This window comes from Poecilia reticulata, linkage group LG18 (genome assembly GCF_000633615.1).
Source record: "Poecilia reticulata strain Guanapo linkage group LG18, Guppy_female_1.0+MT, whole genome shotgun sequence".
Classification (NCBI taxonomy): Eukaryota; Metazoa; Chordata; class Actinopteri; order Cyprinodontiformes; family Poeciliidae; genus Poecilia; species Poecilia reticulata.
In genome coordinates this window covers 13,675,841-13,686,795 of record NC_024348.1, presented here as the reverse complement: position 1 = coordinate 13,686,795, position 10,955 = coordinate 13,675,841, and the positions used below count along the sequence as shown (strand labels likewise).

The 10,955-nt window shown below is 39.3% G+C and overlaps 1 protein-coding gene across 1 annotated transcript in view; it reads left to right on the top strand.

Moving 5' to 3' along the window:
* Positions 1 to 2,908: 2,908 nt before the first annotated feature.
* The window catches only part of LOC103480616 (zinc finger protein 638-like), an 8,259-nt gene continuing 212 nt past the window's right edge, over positions 2,909 to 10,955 (top strand). The window contains exons 1-5 of the mRNA XM_017310331.1: positions 2,909 to 3,013; positions 6,961 to 8,740; positions 9,881 to 9,942; positions 10,597 to 10,632; positions 10,712 to 10,950. Of these exons, the coding sequence (XP_017165820.1) occupies positions 7,208 to 8,740; positions 9,881 to 9,942; positions 10,597 to 10,632; positions 10,712 to 10,950 (1,870 nt within the window). The 5' untranslated portion in view covers positions 2,909 to 3,013; positions 6,961 to 7,207. The remainder of the gene's footprint in view (positions 3,014 to 6,960; positions 8,741 to 9,880; positions 9,943 to 10,596; positions 10,633 to 10,711; positions 10,951 to 10,955) is intronic.

Sequence of the window (10,955 nt, the reverse complement as noted above, 5' to 3'; positions counted from 1 at the left end):
ACACAGGAAGTTCATCGAATTTACACCCATGTACGCTGCAAAAGCACAAAATATTACCAAGTAGTTTTGGTCTAGTTTCCAGTGCAAATATCTTATTACAATTTAAATAAAACAAAACTAACTTACAAATATTACTAAAAAAAAGTACTAGTTCCATTGGCAGATTATTTCACTTACAACATAGAAAAAATATCTTGTTATAAGTGAATTTAAGTGAGTCAAAACTTCAATACAGTTCCGTTTGGGTTGCTAGGTAACACCGCCGGGTTCTGCTGGAGTTGCTAGGTAACGGAACAGTGTGACTCAACAATCTGGAAGGTTTTTTTTAAACATCTCATTTTCCAGACATCAACTTATTGCCAAAAATGGCTGAGTGTTTTTTTTTTTTGCTTTTTAAGTGATTGGGCTGTTTTTTAGAAGCAGTAGAAACCCAAATGGAAGAATGAACATATTCAAAAAATGAATTTTGCATAAGTAGAGTCAGCTGTGTGGTCATTTTTTCACAGTATTGAAAGGGCATGGAAACGTAATATTGGCAAATAGTGGCTCTAATAGCAATATTAATATTGGTTATTGGTAACGGCTCATTTTTTCAGATCGGTTCTGTCCTTAGCTGTGAAATGTAGCACTGAGGAGTCTGTGGTGATTTTCTACACTTGAGGTTAAACAGTTAGAGATCCAGATTATTCTGTAGGACATTGAACTGAAAGGTGGTTTATCTCACGACTGCTCTTTTATTTTGTTCCTTTTTCTCTCCTCCTTTTCAGAAGAGTTTCAAGACGCTCACACATGAAGCTCTGAAGCCACTTCCTTTCTGATTGACGACCCTTTTTGGAGAATTTTAATCTGTTCTGAGTTTTAGCAGATAACTGCGGCAACAGATGCAGTTTATGCTTTTTAAAAATCTTTTACACTGGATGCTGTTTTTTAAGTGTTGCACAGTTTTTTACAAAAACTACTTTTCTATTTGCATTTTTTCAAGATCAGGACCTTGTTGCAGATGGATCAATGTTATCTTTCACATTGTTAGTCTTACCCTTTTGGACAGTAAAATGGTTTTAATCATATTTTTAATCATAAATGGATGTATGAACACATGGTTACTCGGGGTAAACTTTTTTTGATCAGGATGCTCTAATGTGCTAAATCTTTAGCATATGTGTGATCTTAAATGTCAAATGTTTAAAATGAAAGTCTTTTCCCTGTTTTGTTTTTTTTTTTCATTAAAAGATACTTGCTATAAAAGAACTTGGATGTTGCATAATTTTTCTTTTAAAACAAACTAATCCAGAAACATGTAGCAGCCAGATGATGCATTAAAATGGATGATTGTTCCCACAGGACTGGGAAACATTTCTTGCAATACTAAATACGTAAACATGGGAATAATTGATCCACAGTGCTGGACTTCAGCGTAGTTCACCTTTAGGATAAAACTGCACCCACTCTGAGTCCTTATCCTGCCTGTTTTCATGATGATGTGTCCCAAACTGACTTTGACTGGTTTCAGCAGATATGGGTGTGTAAGCGGTGGAGGTGTGTGTGTGTGTGAGCAAGATAAAAAATAAATCTCAAGATAATATCAAATATCAGTTTCAGACACTTTCAGCTGAGAGCAGTTTCTTCTCACCGTAACGAAATAATGAATGGTCTCTGTTACTGAACTTTAATTTCATTACTACACCAGTTTTTGACCCACAAAATAAAATGTAAGAGGCTCTGTGACCCCAACTCCAATAGCAAGACAGCAAATATATCGACCAATGTGTTGCTTTTATTTATTCAACTCTAGTTTTTAATGTTTTAAACTAAATCTTCTTTCTCATTGCCATTTTTGGTACTTAGGTTATTTGTTCAATAGGATCCCAAGACCCCAAACTGACATTTTTGTGAATGGATACATTCCTGCAGCTTTGCGCTACAAGTAGAGTTTTTACGGTTGATATGCAGGCAGCGAAGGTTGCAGGACTCTGGTTTAAACTGTTAGCCAGATAAAGAAACTTTTTCAGTCAGGATAACCTGACATTTTGTTCAGGACCCAGACGTTAGTTACGATATGAAAGATGTTCATGGAAGCAAATCTAATCTTTCAGGCAGCGTTGCCTTCAGTTTTACTGTTAAGGGGTCACGTGATTTCATTATGTAGCCATTCCCTTCCCAAACCCACATGATGGATGTCAGGGCTGAAAGCTGCGTTACTATTTTATTGACAAGAAACTAATTTAGAGGTAAGAAAATCTATATATATTTTGACCAATGGAAAATTTTGTGTGGTACTTACAGTTACAGCTGGAATTGTAAGACTGTCAGTTGAAAATGTAGCTTGTCATTCAAAATGTGGTTCGTTTTTCCTTTTAGCACAATGCTAATAAAGCTAGCTAAACAATGGCTGATAGGTGTGCCAAAAGTTACTCCACAAGGATAATACCACCCTTTACAGGCTGGTATTACCTTGCCAGTTTTTTAAAACCCTAAAACAAAAGAAATTCATCACCAGCCGGTAGGTGGCAGTGTATAACCTTTAGTAGGTATCCAAGCTGCTTGTTAAGAGAAGTGAGGAAGTACGCAGAAAGTTGAGAGGAGCAGTTCCAGCAAAAGTAGATAAACACTTTATAGGAAGAACATGAGGGGGCTTATAGTAAATTTTATTTGGTTTCCAGCACAAAGCACCAAAAAGATGAGGCAAAAGAACATTTTATTTTGCATTGCAGGAATTACCAGATTTAGAGTAACAAGATGGTCAAAAACTCTAGTTATTGCAAAAACATCCAGCAAGCAGGGAACGGTGTAAGTTGTATAATAGGATATATATATATATATATATATATATATATATATATATGTATACTTTTTTAAAATTAATTTTTGTGATGTGGTTCACACTCCTTACCGGTTGGTGGCGGTAATGCGTAGCTAACGTTTTAGGCCAACGGCCAATAAAACTCAAGAAGAAGGCCAAGGACCAAGGCAGAAGAGGAAGATGAACGCATCCGCACTTCACTTTGAGCCGAAGGTAAGATGCTGAAGATTTTAATAAGACAGCAGAGTGACATGTTTGGGCTTTTCGTTTCTTCGTGTGTAATGGCCGTTACCGTTATGCTCGCAAATTCTCGATCCTAACAGACCAACGCGGCGAAAGTTTTGACAAGTTGATGTAACTTTATTTTCTCCGTTAAAACGAGTTTTAATGTCAGTTGGCTTTCGTTTGGTACTTTGTCTAAATAAAAATATAAGACGTTGTCTTCGTGATGCGTTAAAACGCGGTCAAGAGGTCAACCTCGCCAAGTGGCTCTGAATTTGGGAACTTGTTTTGACAAAAACGGACAGGAACAGTCCTCCCATCCGCTTCACGCTTACGAAGCTGAAGTTGGTTTCCGATTGCAGGTTCCGACTCGGAAAATGGCTAAAGGACGATATTTTTCAGCATCTTTAATCTTAAAAAAAAAAAAAAAAAAACTACAACACCTAGACTCTTCAAACCTGGGCTGGATTATTCTGCTCAAATAGCAGAATATTTAAAACCATGTTTGGGATTTGTGAAGCTTCAATAAAGGTTGATTTCACCACTTTTTTTTTTTTTTTTTGCCTCTGGATCATACTAGAATCGCTCCAGTTCCAAAACTACATCTAGACATTTCAAACCTGCATAGCAGAATATTTTAATCCATGTTTGTGAAAAGTTCAGATTACCATTCACACTCGTTCTTGCAGTTTTTTTCCCCCCAAATTCAATTCCAATTCAAAACCACTTTATTAATCCCAAAGGGAAATTAAATGTTGCCGTAGCTCATTAATTCTTCAAACAGTCTTTATAGATAGATGGCGATGTCTGTTGGAAGGACAGATCTTCTGCCGTTTCCCGAATAGGAAACCAACTTCAGCTTCGTTGCTCGCTTGGACAGACAAACACTCAGCTGGAGTCAGACGGGCCTGTCTATGAACGACAGAAATGCTACTCCAAATAACTCCACACACTGGTGTAAGACCACTTTCAGCTAGACTAAAAACTTCATCCGATGTCTTGCAGCCGTTTCATCAAACTTGTTGAGAGTTTCACATTTTCACACATTATAAAAAATGGTTTCAAAAGCTTTATCGAACTTTGGTAAACATTGAATACCTCTTTTATATCCTGATAAATATTACAAATGTGAAGCTTTGGTAGGTTTTGATGTGGGGGGAGTAACATGTTTACTGACTTGACTGTATTGGATTTATTGATCATGATGATTCTTCTTGCAACATTTTGCCTGATTTAATCATTTAATTGATTAGGTCTTGTTCTTGAACCGGTATGTGACCTTTAGTATATTTCACAAGCTTTTTATCATATAAAAAAAAAAAATTCAATAAATCGCTATGTGCATAAATATTATTTTATCCAGCAGCTGCTGCCTCATCGGTTCTCAGAAAAAGGCTTAAAGAAAAAAAATCAGAAATCTGGTTGCGTCAAACGTGACATGAAAATCAAGACTACTCAACTCTCCAGCAAACAGAAAAATGTTGTTTGGAGGTGGAGTACTTAGTTTGGGTCTTAAAACAGATTTTAATGCACAATATTAGTCAGTCAGGTGGCTGGAAACAAATCGGTTCATTATATTTGGAGCACTGAAATCTGCAGGATGTTGAAGCGTGAAGGTAGTGACTGGGTGGGTGGTGCGAATGTGAAACTACCCGAGTTTGCAGATAAATGGAAACCATTGAGCTGCTGGGTTTCCTTACCTGACATTTCCTCTTGTTGGGCTGCTTATGTTGGCCACCTGCTCTAAGAAATCCCCCATAAACATTTTACTGTCAATGTAAAATGAGCCATATTAACCTCTACTTTTGAAGTAATTAATTAAATTTTTAAAAATCACGCTAATGTATATTAACAGTAATGCATTGACATATTACACTTTATTCACTAAAACAAAATTGGAGTAAAGTTAAGCTTAGAAAGAAGGGATGCACCAATCTGAAAATCTGGCTGTCATTAATACCCGATATTAATACTTCTCTTATGGCTGATAACCTATATTTTCCATCCATCCATCCATCCATCTTCTTCCGTTTCATCCGGGGTCGGGTCACGGGGACAGCAGCTTCAGAAGGGAGGCCCAGACTTCCCTCTCCCCAGCCACTTCTTCCAGCTCCTCCGGGGGAATCCCAAGGCGTTCTGACCAGATGCCCGAGCCTCAACTGGCTCCTCTCGACATGGAGGAGCAGCGGCTCTACTCYKAGTCCCTCCCGGATGACCGAGCTTCTCACCCTATCTCTAAGGGAGAGTCCAGCCACCCTGCGGAGGAAACCCATTTCGGCCGCTTGTATCCGTGATCTCGTTCTTTTGGTCATGACCCAAAGCTCATGACCATAGATGAGGGTGGGAACGTAGATCGACCGGTAAATCGAGAGCYTCGCTTTTTGGCTCAGCTCTCTCTTCATCACGATGGACCGGTACATCGCCCGCTTCACGGCAGACGCGCACCAATCCGCCTGTCGATCTCCCACCTGTTGATCTCCCGCTCACTTCTTCCCTCGTTCGTGAACAAGATCCCCAGATACTTAAACTCCTCCACCTGAGGCAGACGGAAAAGGGTAGATAGCCTATATTTTCCTACAACACCATGTTTCTCTGTCTTCAATTTGGTTTTAAATAACATCTCTAAAGAGACTGTGGTGTGAATTTAGAAACAAACTGTTGGACATGAATAAGTGAGTGGACTAGATCATCATATGATAGCTGTACATTTGGGAAAACTTGACATTATGATGACATAGTTGCATCATTTACAATTTACTACCTGCATTTTCCTAACTACTCTTCAGTCCTCATCGCTCTCCCTAGCTTTATGATCTCGATCATCACCACAACATATCAGTTGTGGGTCAGACAACAGTGACAGTTCCTCTGAGCAGCCAAAGACCTTATTGGTGTTGGGGAAATTTTCTTTAACACAGAGGGAGGAGAAACTGTTTCGGAAACCTGAGAGCCTTGAGCAGAACACAGCATACTGTTTTACAGGGAGGGTTTCATTCCACGCACATACTTTGACAATCTGCTTAGTTACAAAACAGATTCCAAGCAAATGTGTCTTCTTTCATGAGGGAAATTCAAGGACGTCATGAGGGTGCAAACAAGAAACAATTGAATAACTTTATAGTAATAGAGTTCAGAGAAGCAGCTTAAGAAGGCTTTCCCATGAGCCTGTGCATTACCCAAGAATCACTATACTGTTATGCATTGTTTTACTCAGAGTAATCTTAAAAATTTCCACTACGTTGTATATCACCATCACCATATTAGTGTATTTGTATTGCAAAGGATTATTTGAGTGCAATACTTGATGGCTGATGCATCCAGTGTTCTGAACTTGTATTTTGCATGTTATTGCAGTTGTTAGACAATCTTATGGCAACAAATGTCCACACCAGACCATAACATTGCCCAACGTCATAGGTTGATGGGAGTTTGGATCAGAGCAGAAAGAAGAAAACTAATATAGCCACTGTTATCATTAACGGAATATTTTCTAATATTGCATCCAAGCAGTCATGTTGCTGTTGAGACATTGCACACTTGATATTGGACACACTTCAATATATTGTGCAGCTCCTGCACAGAGCTCTGTGGCACAGAGCCACAGAACTGTGTATCTGTGGCTCTGGAAAAGTTTACTTTGCACACTAACATTTCATCTCTGTCTACTTGAAAGTTGAAGAAATGGGTAAATTTACAAAAGGGTGAAAGGGGAAGAAACCTGCATCCATTGATGCTAATGTTAACTACTTTTAGAAAAGAATCAAAATCCTGTAGCGCCTTCCTGCTTTACATTCACTTACTGTATGTTGACTTCTGTCTCTGCTAGGAATGACGTGAGTGATTAATTCCCCTCCCCACCTCAGTCTTGGACATAAAACTGTCTCGAGTAACCATTGTTGTTAATTTTCTCTCTCCATCTCGCTGTTCTTTCCTGTCAGGGTATTTTGCATCGTGTGTAGCTTCTGGGCCCTGAACAAGCAGCTGGAGGGATCGCAAGATGTTCCTCATTGACCATCATGAAGGCTGCATCCTTGTAGCTGGATGATCTGAAATCCCAACTAACATTAGCTTTGAGCAAAGTTCACGGTGTTGTTGATTGGATTATGTTCTGTACTATACATCCACAATACCAACTGCCTTGGCCATAAATCTATCAAATTTCCTTAATTAAAATTGCTGACCATCATGTCTTATCCCATGTATAATCCATTTGCCTCTGGGGATACAAATGCCTCCCAGGGACAATATGGACTCTCTACAGGACAGACACAGGGGACCATATGGAGGACTATACCTAATCTCGGACCTGGATCCAGCATAAGCTTCCCTGGACAGTCATTTGATGGATCTAGTTTGCCTGAAATCAACAGGCCTGAACCAGGTCAAACCACTTCAAACATCCATTTACAGAGCACCTTCAATATTTCTGCCAGAAATCAAATAACATACCAATCTATTCGTCAAGGCACCACCACAACAGAGTCGAGCTTTTCTGTCTCATCAGCTTCTCAATATCATCAACAATCCAATGTTTGTGATGGTTCTCACTGGTTCCCAGTTAAAAATTCCTCAGAGTCTTCTTTAAATCCTTATGATTACGCAGCTCAACCAATCGGCCAACCTCTAGCCCAAGAGCTTGAGCTCACACCTTGCCTAGCTGAAAAGATTTTACTGCATTATGGATTTCAAAAAGAAGACTTGAATGAACTCATAAATTACCCTGACGAGGAAACTACAGCTGAGAAGCTACCCTACACTTTGCAAAAGATTCGTATGAAGAATGCCAACAGAGCTTTACCTGCAGCCACGTCAGACGTAACGTCTCAACCAAGTTCAAGTGGAATTGTTAGTTTGAAAAAGCCAACGATATTTCATGATGAACCACCATCGATCAGTTGTCATACATCTGGGGATGAATGTACAAATGTTGAGGGTAAGACTGTTGAGAAGCTTCTCAGTAAGGCTCAGAGTTGTGGATTCACTTTGTTGAAGAATGATGAGGCTAGCAGTCAGGCTAAAAGAGCGTCTGAACAACGCTTGGAATTAAACACCAGTGGTTCCATTTCTTCACCTGACCAACTGGGCTCCATTACCGGCTTGAGCTCAACAAGGAATATTGCAGCTCCGGCCCAACAGGTGGAAACTCAATCAATCCCGACTTTGCAATCAAGCATCCCTGCCTTTTCTCTACAAAATAAAAGCAGGGACATTGTATCGCCAAAGTTTGGCCTCTATGGGTCTCCACCTGTAAAGGCACCAACATTTACATCAAAAACACAGTCACCAAGTAATATAAGCCAGGGTGTATGTTTAGGCGGACCTGTCCTTGTTCACACAGAAAGTAAAACTCAAGACCAAAAGTCAAAGATCACAAAGACGGCACCGCAGAAGCAGTCACAATTACAGATCACACAAGCTGTGCAGCCTGCAGAGCCCACTGCTCTGAAACAAGTTCCTGCTCCCTCTTTCATCCCCACTGTTGCAGAAGTTTCACATCCCATTCTACAGTCTGGCAACAATGTCGTCTCTTCATCTGTCCCAACCGTGGATCTGGTCAAGATCACTGATACACAAGGATCTAAACACCAGTCTCCAGTAAAACCTGCAGCCTTCAAGGGTCTGCCGTCACCAGCCAAGATGCATGACTGTACTGCAAGCAAACCAAGGAAGTTTCCACATACCTGTTCTTTATGCAAGACAAACTGTTCTCAATTGAAGGTGAGTCAAAAGTTGTTTTCTCTAGTTAGCTGGTGCTTGTGATTTGTTTTTTTCTTTTCGTATAACATTCTGTGGTGGTTGTTTCTTTCTCTGTTAAATTGGTCACGGTGTATAAAGTTGTTTACACTGATTTCCACTGACATTTAGTTCATAGTAAACTGAAATCAATGTGGGAATCTGCTAACAAATATGTGTTTAGTACTCAGAATTGGTCCTAATATCAGAGAGGAATTCATCTATTAGGTGGGAATGCTTTCATAAATGGTCTTTAAAAACAACAGTGTATTTGTGAAGAATGGTAAGAAGACACATTAAGGCAGTGGTCTCAAACTACTTTCCTCAAGAGTCAGAGTCCTGAATCTTGTAGTTGTGTCCCTTGGCCTACCCACTTGAATTAAATGGTGAAACTGCTTCATTAGCATGCAGTTAGCTCTACAAAGCTCTGCTAATGAGCTAATATTGGAGCCAGTTGTGCTGAAGCAGAGAGGCATTTATAAGTTGCAGCTCACCAGCCTTGTGCCTTAAAGGTAAGGGAGATCCCAAAGAAATACTGGGTTAAGACATGAGAGAAGCAAAACTAGTCATAGGAAAATATTTTCCTGCATAAACGGGGTTACTATCGAGTGGTTTATTTTTGTGGACTTACCAGAATTTTTTAAAAATTACATTAGTAATTTAACTTTACTTTAGGCTAAACCTTAGACACTGACTTCATCTCGCATCTCACTCCATGTGGGTCATCTTATTCCTGTATGTAGTAATATTTCAACCCAGGGTAAGAAGTTTTACTTTCTCAGTCATGTCTCATTTTATTGCATGTTTTATATATTTTTTGGTATTTTTTTTTCTCACCTTGTGCATTTATGACCTGGAATGATGTTTTTTTCAAACCTGAATCTGAAATGTTGCCATTCGAGATGTAAGATCTGGACATCAGACTGTGAAGTTAATCTCTGCATTTGGTTTCTCATATTACTGCGTTTCTCGATAGATTTCATCATTACAGTCAGCCTGTCAGCTCTAGTAAACATCTAAATTTCTGTCCCTTAACTGTCTGCCTTCAGAAATCACAGTATAAACTTTAAATTAGTGTTATACTAATGACGGTTATACATGTTTGTTTGTTATTGTAACTGCTAGGATTGGACTGACCACCAGCAAACCAGTCTACACGTTGGGAACTGCAAACGTCTTCGGGAACAGTCAGTCTTTTGGGTTTTTTTCTGGGATATTTTTTACATTAAAGAGGAGTGTTTTACAATCTTTGTAAATGGACAGCAATATTAATCAAAATGCAAAGAAAGTACTTTAAAGAAAATTGTACGGGAATGATATACTTTTCTGATCTGTTGTTGGAGCCTGATATGAAAATTCACCATTTCAAGTTATTTTACATCAATCCACCATGTTGCCAATGAATCATTGACACTAGACTTATAGAAATGCTGTGTTTTATGTCTGTGAACCCACAGACCACTTTAGCTGATCACTTGATATTATCCACTGTCCAGGCATTCTGCTTAAACAGAGAATGACTTTTTAAACACAGTAGATCAGCAGTTTTGGAAATACTTGGACCAGACCATCTGGCACCAACAACTCCACTATATTTAAACTAGTTTACATCTCCTTGCTTTTCTGTTTCCGGTTCTTGGCTTGAACTTCAGTGAGTTTGCCTTCCCCTACACAACTAAGTCTAAGTGGATTTACTTGCTTTCCTGTGATTGGCTGATTTACTATTTGTGCTATAAAACAATTGACCTGGGGTATCTAATAAAGTGGTAAAATGTAGAGTTGTGTTTGCACCTTTATTCTTAAATCAATGTTATTTAACAGCATTCTTAAATATTCCACAGACACCCAGAGTGGGATGGCAAAGTACCAGTGCAAAGGTATATTTCTGTATTTATACAAACAACAATGACTGATGATGAATATAAATCTGAGTTTTGCTATTCTTTTCCTGTATAGTGATGCCATTACAAGTGCCAAGATTTCTCCCTCAACTTCTGACCACACGGCCCATGATCACAAAAGGAAAACCAGTGATGGGACTCATTCCCGGTCTTGCTCTCGCAGCCCACGCCGACGTCGCAGCTCTACCCGTAGAAGCACCACTTCCAGCAGCAGTTCTAGATCTAAAAGTCCTCGCAAACGCCGCAGTTCTGGGCGTAGAAGAACTTCCACCAGCAGTAGTTCTCCCTCTAAAAGTCCT